The sequence below is a fragment of the Alosa pseudoharengus genome, unplaced genomic scaffold (genome assembly GCF_046254945.1).
Source record: "Alosa pseudoharengus isolate Yale_2024_CS ecotype anadromous, Long Island Sound unplaced genomic scaffold, YU_APseudo_1.1 YU_APseudo_1.1_scf_10, whole genome shotgun sequence".
NCBI classification, from domain to species: domain Eukaryota; kingdom Metazoa; phylum Chordata; class Actinopteri; order Clupeiformes; family Clupeidae; genus Alosa; species Alosa pseudoharengus.
In genome coordinates this window covers 41559291-41578567 of record NW_027468565.1, presented here as the reverse complement: position 1 = coordinate 41578567, position 19277 = coordinate 41559291, and the positions used below count along the sequence as shown (strand labels likewise).

Genomic DNA, 19277 nt, shown 5'->3' with positions numbered 1-19277 from the left:
GGACCGAGGCGCTACTACACTTCTTTTCAAGACGGGCCACTGACACAGCTCCTCCCAATGAATTCTTACTGACACTGTCCGAAGTTGTTTTAACAATGAATTATTTCCAATATGCGGGCTCTTATTACTTACAGAAGTGTGGGGTCAGTATGGGTAGTTGCTTTGCACCATCATACGCATGCCTAGTAATGGGTTTATGGGAAGCTAAGTTCATTGACAATCCTGTGAACAACCTATTCCTCCCTAAAATCCCTCTTTGGAAGAGGTACATTGACGATGTATTCTTTATTTGGATGGGGACTTCTCTGGAATTAGATCAATTCATGGCCTATATTAACTCCACGACACCCTTTTTAAGGTTCACAGTGGAACACTCTACAGATAAGGTTAATTTCCTTGACTTGACCATCTACAAAAATTCCCAAAGAGGTCTAGAAACATCAATCTATCGCAAACCCCTCAGTAGAAATACCCTCCTCAGAGCAGATAGCCATCACCCCAAACAACTCATTAAAAACATTCCCATTGGCCAATTTTTACGACTCAGAAGGAATTGCAGCAGTGATGCCGAGTTTGAGCGCGGTGCAGCAGAAATGACAGAGCGCTTTCGCAGTAGGGGCTATGCTGCAAGCGACATCTCCACAGCCTATGTACGAGCCAGATCGACGCAACGAGCATACCTCCTGGTTAAAACCAAACGCACCTCGAAGCAAAGACTCTGTTTCTCCACAGAATTCTCGCATATTGGTGGAGAATTAAAACATGTCATTAAGAAACACTGGCACGTCTTGCAGAGCGATCGAGCTCTTAAAGACATGCGCAGAACCGCCGCGTATTACTTTTAAACATCCTCGCTCCCTTAGAGACAGGTTGGTTCACACGATCATGAGCCCTCCACCAAAACCTACGTGGTTGCCGGCTCCTCCTCTGGGTTTTTACAGATGTGGACATTGTACTCATTGTTCGAACTCTTGTGACACGAAGCAATTTTCCCATCCCCAGTCAGGCAAAAAATACAACATCAACTCATTTATTAATTGCAACACTACCCATGTGATTTACATGTTGAAATGTCCTTGTGGCTTGGTCTATGTGGGCCAAACTAAACGCCCCCTGAAACTACGCATTGCAGAACACAAAGCAGCTATCCGTAACCGGAATATGGACTATGCTATTGCGAGACATTATGTGCAAGCGAATCATGGCTCCAATGCGTCCCTTAAATTTTGGGGGATTGAGAAAATCCTACCCTCCAAACGAGGAGGGGACATACTGTAGTGAGGTCCCTACTACAAAGAGAGGCTTTCTGGAATTTAACTCTGAACACAGTAGAACCTAATGGTCTTAATGAGGAACTTGGCCTCTCTTGTTTTTTATAATCCACACTTTGAGGTACCTGTATAAATGTTGAGTCTGTATGTATATTTATTTTCTATACTTCTACATGTACTTCTTCTTTGAAGGTGTTGAATGTGTATATAAATATATATATATATATATATATATATATATATATATATATAGATATATGTATTTTCCTTTTTTGGTTTCTTTTTGGTGGTTTGTTTTTTCCTTTTCTGTCTACATCTGAGTGCTTACACAGGACTGGTTAATTGATGTACCACACCCACCTAGGCCAGTAACCAATGCCTGGGAAGATGTTAGTATCTGACTCTTTAAAAACTGTACATCATTGCCATTGACTGTTTGACTCCGAAGAAGACGCATGGGCGTCGAAACGTTAGTCAGTTTGCACAAATAAAAACACGTTAAAGCATTGAGTGCTCCGGTCCTGCTCCTTGGCTCCTGTTAGACCTTGGATCTCCCTTTTTGACTTCTGCGTCCTGTTCCGTGAGCACCAACCAGGCTGAAGCGCAAGTGACACCCTTCTACAGACTACTAAGCTATAACATATGACCCCAGTGCAGGGTGGAGGTCTCTTAAATAGACTACTAAGCTATACCATATGACCCCAGTGCAGGGTGGAGGTCTCTTAAATAGACTACTAAGCTATACCATATGACCCCAGTGCAGGGTGGAGGTCTCTGAGGCGGCTCAACTCACCCGCACTCCATGGAAGATTAAGGGGAAGCCCTTCCTGGGCAGCCGGCCCCAGTGACACAGCGAGTCCACCACGGCCCTCTGCGCGCGCATGGCCAGGTCACCAGCATAGAAGAGCCGCGAGGGCAGCGAGAGCAAAGCCTCATGGGAGCGGTAGTTGTACAGGAGTTTGGTCACCTGAGAAGAAGTGGTCATGTTATTTAGAACAGCAATACAGAGGGAAACATCGGCAAGATAAAGCCGTGCTGCACACAATAAGATGCACACCATAAGATGCTCACCAGAGAAGGGTTGAAGCCATTGTCATCGCAAGCGTAGAGGGGTATTGCCATAAGTCTCTCCAACAGAGACACTCCCAGCCCAAACACAGAGGCTAGCTTGGACTTCACCACCGGGCCCAGCTGGCATGGGTCTCCAGCCAGCACTATCTGGATCACACCAGAGGAGAGAAGCGTACCGCATCAGTGTCCATGAAACTTGACCATTCTTTGTTATGTTAAGTGAAGATAAAGCAATTCATGTAAGAATATTTTTGCCAGGTATACAGCTAAGTCTGACCTGGCCGTCCTTCTCTGACAACAGGCCAATGGGAATCAGGCACTCGGGCTCTGTGGCCTGTCCAGCCTCATCCAGGAACACATGGGTGAAATGGCCAACCCTGTGGTGGGGAATGAACACACTTATATACAGTAGCTCATAGGATAAGAAGAGATGCATCAGCTCTTTGGTTTATCACGTGGCATAACCAGTGACTATAGTAAGCATAGGGTTAGGGTTAGAGCATGTGGCATAACCAGTGACTATAGTTATAATAATAATAATAATAATAATAATAATAATAATAACCAGTGACTATAGTAAGCATGTGGCATAACCAGTGACTATTATAATTACAACAACAACAACAATCAGTGACTATAGTAATAATAATAATAATAATAATAATAATAACAACCAGTGACTACAGTAATAATAATAATAATAATAATAATAATAATAATAATAATAATAATAACAACAACAACCAGTGACTATAGTAATAAAAATAATAATAATAATAATAATAATAATAAATATAGCTGCAAGCAGCAATGAGGGGGCCAAGCAGTTAAGCAGGAGTTGGGATTGGATTGGACTGGACATACCAAGTTTGGTTTAAATCGGTGAAAGTGTTGCTAATCATAGAGTGTTAATTATAGCACCCCTAGTGGTGAAAGCACACCAAATTAATTGTGCATCCTCAGGATCTATTCCCAAGTCCACATACCAAGTTTAGTTGCGATAGGTGAAAGTGTTGCTAATCATAGAGCCCCTAGTGGTCAAATGTCACCAAATTTATTGTGGGTCCTTAGGATGTGTTTACGAATCAACGTATCAAGTTTGGTGTTGATACGTAAAAGTCTTCCTAATTATAGCGCCCCCTAGTGGTCAAAGTATACCAAATGTATTGTGTGTCCTCAGGATGGGATCCCAAGTCCATATACCAAGTTTGGTTTCTATATGTGAAAGCATTGCTGAGATATGATCCTACTTCCTGTGATTATAGCGCCCCCCCTAGTGGTCAAAAGACTCCAAATTTATTTTGTATCTTCAGAATGGGGTCTCAAGTCCATGTACGAAGTTTGGTTTCAATATGTGTAAGCATTGCTGAGATTCTGAGTTCTGAGCCCATGTAACAAGATTGGTTTTGATACGTGAAAGTATTACTGAGATATCCCTTCACTTACTGTTTGGTGGCTTCGCCGCCAATTTTGATTGGCTGTTACGGGCGAACGGTTTTAGGTTTGAAGACAAAAAGGGATAACTTTTTTGAGGCTTGGACTGAAGATTATGTGTGTCAAGTTTGGTGTCAATCGGACAAAATTTGTGACCTGTGAAAACTTTTAGGTGTTTTTTTATTAAATCCAATATGGCCGCCGAATCAATTAGGATGACATCACAGTTTTGCTTGGGTCAGCCTAAGGACCTCCGACTGTATTAACAGACCCCACTAGTACATTTTAATTCCAAACACAACAGCAGCTACAGGCCAAAACACATTGTTCCTAATTGCAGCGCCCCCTAGAGGTCAAAGGTCACTAAAGTATTTTAACATCCTCCTGATGGAGTCTTGAGTCTACGTACTAAGTTTGGTTATGATACATGAAATGGTTGCGGAGATATGAGCTCACTTCCTTTTTGGCGGCCTCGCCACAAATTTCGATTGGCTGCTACGGGCAAACACTTCCGTCAATTGTTATGGAAATCAAAGCACCGATAAGGCATGGTCTGAAGATGGTCTGTGCCAATTTTGGTGAGGATCCGATGAAATTTGTGACCTAGAGAAATTTGATAGTGGTTTTGATTAAATCCAATATGGCGGCCAAATCAATTATGTTGATGTCATGAATTGCCATCTGTCGACATAAGGATCTTTCACAGTATTACCAGACACCACTAGTACATTGTAATTCTAGGCACAACAGCAGTCCAAAAGGCATGTTACTGATTTACAGCGCCCCCTAGAGGTCAAAGGTCACCGAATTTCTAGAGCATCCTCCTGACGGGGTCATGAGTCCATATACCAAGTTTGGATTTGATGACTGCAAGGGTTGCTGAGATATGAGCTCACTTCCTGTTTGGCGGCTTCGCCGCAAATTTTGATTGGCTGTTACGGGCGAACGGTAATACTTCCGAAGACGAAAAGTGATAACTTTTGTAAGGCTTGGTCTGAAGATGATCTGTGTAAAATTTGGTGGGAATCAGAGAAAGTATGTGTTTTTGATGAAATCCAAAATGGCGGAAAATGACGTCATAACTCGGCTTGGTCCAAGGATTCCAACGATACCTGACTTTTGAAAATCGGACTTACGGGTCAAAAGTTACGTGAGTGAACACACTTCCAACTTTGGCCTGTTGGTGGCGCTAGAGGGTTCGAGTTGCCGACATGAAACATGGTGACATGAATCATGGGACCGTCCCCAATTAGTGTGCCAAATTTCCCAACTTTTTACCAGACGGTTCTATGGGCTGCCATTGACTTCCATTGCATATAATAATAGGAAAACGTAGAAACACAATGAGGTCCTCGCAGCTTCGCTGATTGGCCCCCAATAATAACCAGTGACTATAGTAAGCATGGCATCGTGCCCTTTCGTAACACAGAAATGAAACTATTGATCAGATTTAGAGGTGTCATATGTTCCACTGGTCAGATTTAGAGGTGCCATACTGTATGTTCTTGGAGCCTGATTCTTATTTAGTTCCAGCTGTATGGAAGCATATGAGTAGCTTTATTCAAATGAGAATGCAATCTGCAATATGCAATTCAAAAAGACATTACATTATGCAATTGACAATTCATTATGCAATTTAATATTGAAATTTGCAATAATATCCAACAAATTGTATTTTAATCTGCAAAGTGACAATGAAATCCTAAAATCAATTCCAATTGAATTGATCAATTCCAGATTGCATTCTCATTTGAATATAGCTACCCATATGCTTCCATACAGCTGTGTCACTGTTTGGAAAGGCTTATACTGTCCATGCTTCATACCATCATTGAGTAGAACATAGGTCATACTCCAGTGCATTGCCCATTGAGTAGAACTTCAAAGCACTAGGCAGGTCGTACTCCAGTGCATTGCCCATTGCTTCTGTGCTATGTTAGCATTGCCCATTGCTTCTGTCAGAGGCATATCAAGCTTTTTAAAAGTGTGGGGGTTGTGGGATAGGGAAGTGAAACAATTCGGCCAAATTATAAATAACAAAATAATTAATTAAATAATTAATATGCCTAACTATAATACCTATTAAATAAATGTAAAGGACACAGAATAATGACAGAACTGTAAGCTCAAATTCAAAAATGTTTTGCATACCCAAACATATGCAAAGGGAATATAAATAAATTGTGTTTTATATAGCCAGCTTAATTAATGTCAATTTAAAGATTATGATTAGCAGTTTCTATGCTATTTCCATTGATAGTTACAGGAAGCCACGTTGTTGTTCAAACTATTGTTGCTTCTAGCCCACGTAGCCTCCAGTTTCACTTGCTGCAGGGATGCACACATTGCATGAGCACTCATAAGCGTTAATGCTGGAAATAGTTCAGATGTAGAACTGAAATGTGTCTTGACGCCGCCGTTTGTAAGATCAAAATAAGATGTTCTTAGGAACGTGATCGTATTTAAGACATTAATATCTCCAGTAGATGTAGAACTACGAAACACATTTGACAGTGAAATGCCGCCGACGTTTGTAAGATCAATAAGATCAAATAAGACGCGATGTAATTAAGCTGTTCAGATCTTTTCCAAGCGTCTTGGAGACGTATGTGTGCTGACTGGGCTATGTCTATATAGTTGATGATACCAAATTAATGTATTTTTAAAGTATTTCTGATTGGGGAAATGTTTAGCCTAGTTTATTTTTCTTTCAGTCCGCGGTTCCATACCATTCAATCTTGCTGCAAATGATCAGACATGTGAAGCACCGGGCATAACAATTTTGCGGCTTCGTGGACCATTAGGCTAATTGTTGTGGAGGCCCATAGTTTGAGAAAAGCTGCAGATCATAGACAGAGAAAGCATAATGCTCTGAGAACAGTAGCCAAAGGTCTTTCTGCAGAAACAACAAGTGCCTTGGTGCGCTCACCCCCGCTTTCACTTTGACTCCCTGAATTTTACATTGTGACAAAAACGGTCAGTCAGACAGTGAATTTTGGTTTACTAAATTAGCATAATGCGGTAACAATTATCATTTCAATTCTACCTCAAATCTGCTCACTGCAAACGTTATAATGCAGACCCAAGCAGCAGCACAGCCTTGAAAGACGGACACTTTGAATTTTATCAGAGCAGCTTTGGTTCTTAACTCATTGAATGTTTTCGGAAGCTTTGTCCTAGAGTGTCAGCAATCTAGACCATTGTTGATGATTTTTGTACAGCCACAGCATATTCTGTTATAACACCCACATCCCCCACGCTTGCTACGCCCCTGGCTTCTGTACTATGTTAGCATTGCCCATTGCTTCTGTACTATGTTAGCATTGCCCATTGCTTCTGTGCTGTTAGCATTGTCCATTGCTTCTGTGCTATGTTAGCATTGCAGAGCACAGACAGGAGGGACTGAATATGGCGTCCGTTGTCCAGTGCTCTTCCAGCTGGATCTCTGGTCTCATGACTCACCGCAGGCCGATCTGATAGAACATTCCAGCGCTGGAGCAGGTGCTGACCACTATCCTGTGGAAGGAGGCGTGGCGGATGTCCTCTCCCGCACGAGAGTACTGCTGCAGGACCTCAGGGATGGACTGAGACAGAGACACAGAGAAAAGGACAGAGTTCAGCATCAACCACTTCTCCAGAAATTACCCCTCTCAGAGAGGAGAGATGTGCAGAAATTACCCCTCTACACTGATAACTACCCCTCTCTACTGATAACTACCAAAATGCCAAAGTGCTTCGCAGAAACCTTCAAAGATTCTTAAACAGAAGACTCTTGCCACTAGTATTTTTAAGTATAAGTATAAGTATATATACTCTTTTGATCCCGTGAGGGAAATTTGGTCTCTGCATTTATCCCAATCCGTGAATTAGTGAAACAAGGATACAAGGATACAAGGATACAAGGAAGTTTATTGTCACATGCATATAGTTACTGGAAGTAAGAAATGCAGTGAAATTAAGTATGGTGTCAGCCTATTTGTGCATTTATGGGGGGGTAAAAAGTGCAGTAGAAGAGGGGTTTAGTAGATTAAGTGGCAAGGGCTGCATAAGAAAGGTGGGGGAGGATTGCGATTGGGGGGGGGGGGCACCAACAAGGAGCACCCAAGAGCAACAGGGGCAAGGAAAAACTCCCTTACCAAGGAAGAAACCTTGGGCATATCCACGGCTCAAGGGGCTAACCCAACTGCCAAGGGTCTTGGTGTGTGTGTTGGGGGGATGACAAGGGAGATGGGATAGTGTGCTGTGTATGTGGGGAGAGGGCAGTGTGCAATATGTGTGTTGGAGAAGCTTCCTCATGAGACAATGTGCTGTGTATTGGGGGGCGGGGGCAGTGTGCTGTAAGTATGTTGGGGATGTGTGTTGGAGAAGCTTCCTGATGAATTAATGTGCTGTGTATGTAGGGGAGAGGGGGGGGCAGTGTACTGCAAGTATGATGTATGTGAGTGATGACAGTGAAGATGTGTGTGTGGGCGGGAGGGGAGTGAAGCAGTGACTGTGTGTGTGTGTGTGTATAGTGTGTGTGTGGGTAGGTGGGGGCAGTATGCTGTAAGTAAGTAGAGGATGTGTGTTGGAGAAGATCCTGAAGACAATGTGCTGTGTATGTAGGGAGGGGGGGGGGGGGCAGTGTGCAGCAAGTATGTAGAGGAGGCTTACTGTAGCAAGCAGTGTGCTGTATGTATGTGAGGTGATGACAGTGATGATGTAAGAGTGTGTGTTTTTGTGTGTGTGTGTGTGTTGGGGATGGGGGGGGGGGGGCAGAAGGCTAGGCAAATCAAGGACATGGGTAGATAGATGGAGGAGAAATCAAAAATAATAAATAAAAAGTTCTATAGAGATGTGCAAAAGTTGGAGAAAGTCAGATATGTGTTTGTGTGTGTGTGTGTGTGTGTGTGTGTGTGTGTGTGTGTGTGTTTTGACGTGTGATGAATAAGAAAATAAATAAAAGGTCTGCAGCATAGGGAGAGGGATGTAAAAGTGCTAAAAGTCATGTAGGTGTGTGTGTGTGTGTGTGGGGGGGGGGGGGGGTCATGAGTGCTGAGGAGTGGATGAGTGCAAAGTCAGTATAGTGTGAGTTCAGAGTTCGGATGGCCTGGGGATAAAAACTTCTCCTGAGTCTCTCAGTTCTGGCTTTGTGACTACATAGGCGTCTTCTTGATTTCAGCGGTAGGAATAATCCATTGTTAGGATGAGAAGAGTCCTTCAGAATCTTTTGGGCTCTTAGGAGTACTCTTCTGGAATAGATTTCTTGTAGAGCAGGGAGTTGAGTTCTTATAGTACGTTCAGCTGAGCGCACTACTCTCTGCAGAGTACTACAATCTCTAACTGTGGAGTTCCCATACCAGGTGATGATGCTACCAGTTAGAACACTCTCAACCGCTGAAGTGTAGAAGGCCTTCATGATGGATGTAGAAACTTTGAATTTCCTTAGCTGACGAAGGAAGTAGAGTCGTTGTCTGGACTTCTTCAGAACATGTTGAGTGTTAACAGTCCATGTTAAGTCTTCAGTAATGTGGACACCAAGGTATTTAAAACTTGTGACTCTCTCTACAGGTTGCCCGCTGATCATTAGTGGGGTGTAACTGTAGTTCTGCTGCTTCCTTCTGTAATCCACTACCATTTCCTTGGTTTTATTGATATTCAGTGTCAAGCTGTTAGATTGACACCACTGTGCCACCTCATCAACCTGATCCAAGTAGAGCTGTTCATTGTTGTTACTAATCAGGCCCAAGATCACTGTGTCATCTGCAAACTTGATGATGGAGGTATGACTACTGTTGGCTTTGCAGTCATGTGTGTAGATGTTGTACAGCAGTGGACTCAAAACACAGCCTTGGGGAGCACCAGTGCTGATGGTTAATGAGTCAGATGTCAGACCCCCCACTCTAACCACTTGTGAACGGTTGGTGAGGAAGTCAAATATCCAGTGACACAGGGTGGTGTTCAGTCCTAAGGCCTTCATCTTTGTGACCAAGGTGAGAGGTACTATCGTGTTGAATGCTGAACTAAAGTCAATGAACAGCATCCTCACATAATTCCCATTCCCCTCCTCCAGGTGAGTTAAGGTGGTGTGCATGAGGTTTGAGATGGCATCCTCTGTAGACCTGTTGGCTCTGTAAGCAAATTGGAGGGGGTCGAAGGAGGCAGGGAGGGATGAGCAGATAATGTTTTTCACAAGCTTCTCAAAACACTTCATCACTGTAGACGTCAGGGCTACTGGGCGGTAGTCATTCAGACATGATGGACTTTTGTTTTTCGGTACTGGAACAATAACAGACTGCTTGAGGCAAGTAGGAACTGTCTCTTGAGTCAATGATGTGTTAAAGATATAAGTGAACACAGGAGCTAACTGAGCAGCGCAGGATTTCAAAATCCTGTTAGAAATTCCATCCGGTCCAGCAGCTTTTCTACAATTAACCCTCCTAAAGGCATTGCTCACATCGACCTCAGAGACACAGAAAGGTGCATCCTCATTTGCTTCACATGCTGCAGCTAGTGCAAGATAGTCTGTGTTTTTCATGTCAAAGCGAGCATAAAAAGCATTAAGTTCATCAGGGAGGTCTTTACTCACATTCATCATAGGAGGGGACTTTCTTTCAAAGCCAGTGATGGTTCGGAGTCCTTTCCACACTCGTGCTGGATCACCCTCCAAGAAATCAGCTTCAACTTTGTCTCTATAGCGCCGCTTAGCATCTTTAATAGCTCTACGTAAACTATAAGATGCTGCTTTGTAATCCGTCATATCCCCTGAAATAAGCCCAGCATTATAAGTCATGGTGCGTGTCTTTAATGCCGTTCTCACTTCTCTATCCACCCATGGCTTCTGGTTATGGAAGCTTCGGATCTTTACAGTTGGGATGATGGAATCAGTTAGCATATTGATGTAACTCAATGATACTTCCGTAAACTCATTGATGTCAGCAGAGTTCGTCTTGAACATCTCCCAGTCAACGTTGCTAAGGGCGTCCTGTAGCCTGGCTTCCGATTGGTCAGTCCAGCGCTTGACCTCCTTCGTCACTGGGGGGTCCGTCTGACTTCTCTGCTTGTACATAGGCAGAAGGAAAACAGCGGCATGGTCTGATTTTCCGAAAGCTGGTAGAGACTTAGCTTTGTAACTGTTCTTGAACTGTGTGTAGCAGTGATCCAGTGTGTTGTCACCACGTGTAGGGAAGTGAATGTGTTGAATAAATTCAGGCATGGACCGGTTCAGATGTACTTGATTGAAATCACCGGCCACAATAAGCGCAGCTTCAGGGTGCGTGTGTTGTTGTCTATTTAACACTTCTTGCAATTCTGAAACCGCAGCATCTGTGTTGGCTTGTGGAGGAATGTAGACAGCGTTGAATATTACCGAAGTAAACTCACGGGGCAGGTAGAAGGGTCGACAGACGACCGCTAGATGTTCTAGATGAGGCGAGCAGGACTTGTTTGACATTTCTAGGATCACACCACTTGCTGTTCGTCATGATGCAAACACCGCCACCTTTCGATTTCCCAGATTCCTCAGTCCTGTCAGAGCGAGCAGCAGAGAAAAACTCCACCGGAGTGATGGCACAGTCCGGTACAAGTTCAGTTAGCCATGTCTCAGTAAAGCATAGAATGTTACAGTCCCTGATGTCTCTTTGAAACTGTATCCTCGCTCTTAGTTCATCCATCTTGTTAACAAGAGACTGGACATTGGCTAGGAGAATGCTAGGCAGTGGAGGCCTATGAGCTCTATTCCTCAATCTGTTACGGGCCCCGGCTCGTTTTCCTCGGTGTTTTTTCCTTCTGCGCCGAGATGCGTCTCCATGGTTCCCTGATGCATCTCGGAGAATCTCAGTCGGCCAGGTAGAATCGTCAATTAAAACATCCCGAAACAAAAAAGGCAATTCATTTCCGATGTTTCTGAGTGTAACGCCATCATACGTAATCAGTGCAGTGGAAAAGTGCAAAAAATTAGGGGTTAATAAAAGGTAAAAGAGTAAATATAAGCACAAATTAGGCGGAGCAACCAAAAAGGCGTCCGAACGCGGCGGCGCCATGGCAACAAGTAACACACTCAGTACACATTGTACACACAGTGAGGTGAAGCACACACTAATCCCAGCGCAGTGAGCTGCCTGCAACAACAGCGGCACTCGGGGAGCAGTGAGGGGTTAGGGAGGTGCCTTGCTCAAGGGCACTTCAACCGTGCCTACTGGTTGGGGTTCGAACCGGCAACCCTCCAGTTACAGGTCTGAAGTGCTAACCAGTAGGCCACGGCAACCCTCCGGTTACAGGTCCGAAGTGCTAACCAGTAGGCCACGGCAACCCTCCGGTTACAGGTCCGAAGTGCTAACCAGTAGGGCACGGCAACCCTCCGGTTACAGGTCCGAAGTGCTAACCAGTAGGCCACGGCTGCCCCTAACAACCACTGCCCCTTTTTGCCCGTTTGTCGGTGGTACTAATATGCACATTTGGCACAGAGGGATTTCCTTGTGAATGTAATACCTCTTCCTGCCTGCAGGAGGCGTTGACGCGCGCCAGGCTGGCCGAGTGGAGGAACCCACTCTCGTGCAGCCGGATGCAGACCAGGTCAGCGGCGCTGTTGGAGGGCGTGCAGACCAGCAGACGGCTGGAGGGGATGCGATGGTACACCTGCAGCAGGACACACTCCACACGCTCAGGACACACTCAGGACACACTCCACACGCTCAGGACACACTCCACACGCTCAGGACACACTCCACACGCTCAGGACACGCTCAGGACACGCTCAGGACACGCTCAGGACAAGCTCAGGACAAACTCAGGACAAACTCAGGACAAACTCCACACGCTCAGGACACGCTCAGGACACACGCTCAGGACACACTCCACACGCTCAGGACACACTCAGGACACACTCCACACGCTCAGGACACACTCCACACGCTCAGGACACACTCCACACGCTCAGGACACACTCCACACGCTCAGGACACGCTCAGGACACACTCCACACGCTCAGGACACACTCCACACGCTCAGGACAAACTCAGGACAAACTCAGGACAAACTCAGGACAAACTCCACACGCTCAGGACACGCTCAGGACACACTCAGGACACCAGACACTCGCCACACGCTCAGGACACACTCAGGACGCTCAGGACACACTCCGGACACTTACTTCCAATCCCACTCAGGAACTCTAGCTTATAACCACTTTTCACATCATGTTATCAAGCATAACCACTTTTCACATCATGTTATCAGCATAACCACTTTTCACATCATGTTATCAGCATACTATTTGGCTGGCAAAATTTGCACTTTCAAAATGTTTCAAAATGGTTTTAATCATTTATGATTGCTTCAAGTTTCATTAGCACCTGTAGAATGGCCTCAATGAGGGTCATTGTCTTGCCAGTCCCTGGCGGTCCGAATAGAACATAGGGGGTGGGCCGACACTCTCCCACCAATATGCGCTTCACCACTTCTCTCTGCGCCGGATTCAGACTGCGGTTGAAGAACTGGCCTGGACGGGGAAACTCCTTCTTGGGTAATCTGTCTGTAAAAGGGACAGGACACTGACCTTACTGGGTAATCTGTCTGTTACTGGGTAATCTGTCTGTAAAAGGGACAGGACACTGACCTTACTGGGTAATCTGTCTGTTACTGGGTAATCTGTCTGTAAAAGTGACAGGACACTGACCTTACTGGGTAATCTGTCTGTTACTGGGTAATCTGTCTGTAAAAGGGACAGGACACTGACCTTACTGGGTAATCTGTTACTGGGTAATCTGTCTGTAAAAGGGACAGGACACTGACCTTACTGGGTAATCTGTCTGTTACTGGGTAATCTGTCTGTAAAAGGAACAGGACACTGAGCTTACTGGGTAATCTGTCTGTAAAAGGGACAGGACACTGACCTTACTGGGTAATCTGTCTGTTACTGGGTAATCTGTCAGTAAAAGGGACAGGACACTGACCTTACTGGGTAATCTGTCTGTTACCGGGTAATCTGTCTCTAAAAGGGACAGGACACTGACCTTACTGGGTAATCTGTCTGTTACTGGGTAATCTGTCTGTAAAAGGGACAGGACACTGACCTTACTGGGTAATCTGTCTGTTACTGGGTAATCTGTCTGTAAAAGGGACAGGACACTGAGTTTACTGGGTAATCTGTGTTACTGGGTAATCTGTCTGTAAAAGGGACAGGACACTGACCTTACTGGGTAATCTGTCTGTTACTGGGTAATCTGTCTGAAAAAGGGACAGGACACTGAGCTTACTGGGTAATCTGTCTGTTACTGGGTAATCTGTCTGTAAAAGGGACAGGACACTGATCTTACTGGGTAATCTGTCTGTAAAAGGGACAGGACACTGACCTTACTGGGTAATCTGTCTGTTACTGGGTAATCTGTCTGTAAAAGGGACAGGACACTGACCTTACTGGGTAATCTGTCTGTAAAAGGGACAGGACACTGACCTTACTGGGTAATCTGTCTGTTACTGGGTAATCTGTCTGTAAAAGGGACAGGACACTGACCTTACTGGGTAATCTGTCTGTTACTGGGTAATCTGTCTGTAAAAGGGACAGGACACTGAGCTTACTGGGTAATCTGTCTGTAACAGGGACAGGACACTGAGTTTACTGGGTAATCTGTCTGTTACTGGGTAATCTGTCTGTAAAAGGGACAGGACACTGACCTTACTGGGTAATCTGTCTGTTACTGGGTAATCTGTCTGTAAAAGGGACAGGACACTGACCTTACTGGGTAATCTGTCTGTTACTGGGTAATCTGTCTGTAAAAGGGACAGGACACTGAGCTTACTGGGCAATCTGTCTGTTACTGGGTAATCTGTCTGTAAAAGGGGCGGGCCACTGATCTTACTGGGTAATCTGTCTGTAAAAGGGACAGGACACTGACCTTACTGGGTAATCTGTCTGTTACTGGGTAATCTGTCTGTAAAAGGGACAGGACACTGACCTTACTGGGTAATCTGTCTGTTACTGGGTAATCTGTCTGTAAAAGGGACAGGACACTGAGCTTACTGGGTAATCTGTCTGTTACTGGGTAATCTGTCTGTAAAAGGGACAGGACACTGATTTTACTGGGTAATCTGTCTGTAAAAGGGACAGGACACTGAGCTTACTGATGAAGGTAACAATTCTAAAAATGGGAAGTATAGTAATACTACTCAGATGTGGGCCCGTCATGATGACTAGTTTTGCTGGAGGATACTTTGTCTCAGAAAATAGTGATAAACACAAGTACGGTGCCTCTCCACCTGCATTTGTTTTGTTTCCCTGCTGGATGTGATCATATTTCAGATGAATTTAGTTAGTTGCATTGCCTTGCTTCCTTGTTCCTGTCAGAGACTCAATACGCATATGGCTAGACTATTTCTGAAAACTAGGGCTGTCAAACAATATTTTTTTTAATCGCAATTAATCGCTGCATTTCTATAGTTAATCGCAGTTAATCACATATTTTATCACATGATTACAATTCTATTATTTTGCATTTCTGAACTTTCCAGAAGTCCATATTAACAATATAAAGCAATTATTACCAGTGTATCTAGATTGGGATTCAAATGAAAGCAAAGCAAGTTACTTTATTAACTTAATTAACTTTAAAGGGGTGGTTCAGGATTTTGGACATAGGACCTTATTTCCAAGTTAGCAAGTGTGATATTTATCAGTGGAGACTGTTTTCAACAAGTTTCATCCAGTCCTTCTAGTTGCAGAGCCTCGCAGGTGCTAGGCTAGCGCAAGTCATCAGTATGTGTTAGCCTGCCACTTAAATCAGTCTTACCCACTCCACAGTACACCCGAGGCAAATAAATTATAACGCCAGACAATCAATGTAAATTTCTGTGTTTGACACTAAAAGTATGCTCCTACTTCATTACCCTGTACGATATCTGTCCTAACCATGGATAATGTATCGCGTCAGGATTGATATCACTTCTTGTTGTTTGTTTTGCGTCAAAAACCATTAGCATCATTAGGCCCTTTCACACTGGCAAAATCGCCGCGATTGTATGTACCAGAATCGCGGAACGACTGTCCCTTTCACATAGACCGAGGCGGAATGGCGGGACAAAGTGTCTCGCCAAGTTTACTACCAAGCCCCCTAGACATTTTGCCGAGTTTTTTCGTTCCGCCACCAGTGTAAATGGGTCAAGGCGGAAAGGGGAATCTGGGCGGGCATTTCAATGCTATGTCCAGCCCACCACAGGAGATTGCAAATAAATCTAACTGATCAAAAGAAACAGCACATTATGTCAATCTATAAATTCACAAAGTCTCGAGTCATTCAATGCCTGCTAGAGTTGACTGTAGGCCTAGCTTGGAATGCAATCAGTTGCCATAATAGGCTATCCTAAAATCCAGCGATAAAACAAAGCATGCTTTGCCTACACTGCTGTTTGGTTGTCCCAAACTTTGAGACGATCCATACTCGCATTAACTGAATCTTATCAACCCGAACTGCGATGTTGAGTGACAGGATGCAATGCATAATAATCTCACTGCCTTCGGCATAACTGCTAACAGTGCGCCTAGGCCTACTGTTAAACACCTGAAAAATATTAAGCTGCTGTTTTCTTTTCATGACTAGCACTAGGCCTACGCTTGAATGATTTATGACTGAATGGAACGTAAAGAACTGCTTATCACGTCGTGTGACAAAGTTTACACTAATCATCATCTTCTAATGTATCCTTATGTTGAGATGTCCATTCTCTTTGCCCTAGGCTATCAATTGTGCGCGAAGCATGTTTCAATTAAGACAGTACACAAGCTATTTGTTGTAATATTGAATGATTTCATAAATAAATTGTATGCACAGTACATTGTACGGCCAACGCAAGGGGCAACTCTTCTGATCAATTTCCCTTCCAAATTACGTTTTATTGTCTGAAGACATCTATCGCAAGAATTTAACTAATTCTTAAGAAATTCTAACAGCAACAACAAAGCAAATGCAAGCTGACCAAAGTGCAGTCGGTTCTCCCGCCATGGTTTTTGAAATCACACACCTGCTGTATCTAAAGGCCCACGCACATAAGGCCTACGACTATCACTCTACACGCCCCCTGTTGCATGTCACAATTGAATTTACTATAGCTGATCCTGCCTTCTGGCTCCCCAAAATGCCGCATTATGTGAACAGACACAAAAAGACGGCAAAAAGACGTCTCCTCTTCCCGCAAATTTAGCGTGATCTCTGTGTGAAAAGGCCTATTGATTAGGGTAGCCTGGATGTCTTCTGACTGCCACTGTTACTGTATGGTTATCTATTTTTTGCTGTTGTGTACTTAAACCCTGAATAATTCTGTGTCAAGTCAGAGATGCATATTCTGGAATGCATTGTGCTTGGCGTTTGCCTCTCTCCTGTATACAGCCAAATAGTGACCTACTAATGAGATATTCAGAACATTAAACCACATATTGGAATACTGGACCTAATGCTCCATTCCACTTTCTCTCCACCCTCACAGCACAATAGTATTTATAGTAGATTTGGCTCCTCACAGCACAATAGTATTTACAGTAGATTTGGCTCTCCCAAAAGTATTTACAGTGGATTTGGCTCCTCACAGCACAATAGTATTTACAGTAGATTTGGCTCCTCACAGCACAATAGTATTTACAGTAGCTTGAAATAAAGAAAAACTCCAAAGTGCTCAGGAATTGTAGAAAAAAGATATTGAAGGTGCTCTTTGGTGTGGGGAAAACACACAAAATGTCATCAAAAGAAAAGGGAGTCCAAGGCACTCTTCTTCAAAAAGTTATAAAAAGCCTTTATTTAAACATGGCTATTTTTTTTAAAAACATGATCTGGGCAGACACCCACGCGTAGCGGCACAGAGCCTTCTTCAGGGTATACTGCACGAACAAACAATTGCCTCTTTTGAGGTTAACTAATGACATACACCTGGACAGCACAGGTAATGAATTCACATAGTTCTCAGGTAAACACTACATACAAGGGCCAGTAGGTGGCCCCACAGGTGTCACAAGGCAGTGAATAGCCAGGTAAAGAAAAAAAACGAAAAAAAGAACCACTAGGTGGCAGCAAATTTAGGTTAGGACAGACATCAATACTTGAAAGTGAAAAGTCATTACAGATAAGGACTAAAATCTATCTCCTCATTTAATCCAGGGTATGTCATGGCCTGCAGAGTATATATGTAGAAAGTTTTCCTTTGCAATAATGATTTTAACCCATCACCACCCCTAATATTCTTTTTTATTGTTTCTAGACCTTCAACCATTAGACCATCTGGATTGCTGTTATGTACTGTGTGAAAATGTTTCGCCATTGGATAATCCAAATTTACCTTTCTGATGGCATTTTTATGTTCAGAGACTCTATCTTTTAGACGCCTCTTGGTTCGGCCTATATAGAAACAGCCACATATACATGACAAACGGTACACCACAAAGGTGGTATTGCAGTTGATGAATGATTGTATGTTGTATGTTTTGTTAGATTTGAAGTCAACAAATTGTTTGCATTCCTTTATGTTGGAACAATGGTTGCAAAAACCACATTTGTATGTACCGGTTATCTGTCTTTGAAGCCAGGTAGTCTTTTTGTTCACACTAAGGTGGCTAGGTACTAGTTTGTCTCGAAGGGTGGGGGCCCTCCTAAACGTAATTTTGGGGGGAACTGGAAACACTTCTCTCAAAATAGAGTCACTTTTCAACAGGTTCCAATTAGACACAATTATCTTTTTAATCGGATTGGCAAGGCTGCTATATTTTGTGACAAAGTAAACTTGTTCTTGACTAGATGACTTTTTTTTCTTCTTTTTAAACAAATCTGTCCTCTGTTTGGAGAGAGCTTTTTCATTAGCAGACTGTACAACATCAGTCTGGTAGCCCCTCTGTATAAAGCGATGAGACATGATTTTGGCCTGCTTCTCATACTCTTGGTCTGAATCGCATATACGTCTCAGACGTTGGAATTGTCCAAAAGGTATGTTGTTTTTTAACCAGACTGGGTGGAAACTATCTGCTCTTAACATAGTGTTTCTATCAGTGATTTTGCGAAAAACTGTAGTATGGAGCCGGCCATCCAGTCCTTTTGAGATAGTTAGATCTAAAAAGTTAATAGTTGTCTTTGAATGTTCCATAGACAGTTTAACATTTCTGTCATTTTTATTCAACTTATCATGAAACATAAACAACTCATCTTCAGAACCAGTCCAAATTAGGCAAACATCATCAATGTACCTCCCATACCATTTTCTCTCATCACTGTAGACATTATTGTAAACATATTCCTTCTCCCATAGGCCTAGGAAAAGATTGGCATAATTAGGGGCAAAACATGCCCCCATGGCAGTGCCACATACCTGAATATATAATTGGTCTTGAAACAAAAAGATGTTATTTTTCAATGTCCATTCAGTGAGTTTAATTAGGAAATCAGATGGAGGAAAGCAGTCTGTAGACCTGTTGGTTAAGAAGTAGTTTAAAGCTTTCAGTCCATCGTCATGAGTAATATTTGTGTATAAAGATTCTACATCCATAGTGAC

The 19277-nt window shown here is 43.5% G+C and overlaps 1 protein-coding gene across 1 annotated transcript in view; it reads right to left on the bottom strand.

Annotated features, from left to right (window-relative positions):
* Nucleotides 1–19277, bottom strand: part of LOC143138945 (RNA helicase Mov10l1-like) — a 54215-nt gene that overhangs the window by 3048 nt on the left and 31890 nt on the right. The window contains exons 17-22 of the mRNA XM_076299444.1: nt 13109–13270; nt 12246–12392; nt 7239–7360; nt 2620–2719; nt 2343–2489; nt 2065–2238 (exon numbers count right to left, since the gene is read on the bottom strand). Of these exons, the coding sequence (XP_076155559.1) occupies nt 2065–2238; nt 2343–2489; nt 2620–2719; nt 7239–7360; nt 12246–12392; nt 13109–13270 (852 nt within the window). The remainder of the gene's footprint in view (nt 1–2064; nt 2239–2342; nt 2490–2619; nt 2720–7238; nt 7361–12245; nt 12393–13108; nt 13271–19277) is intronic.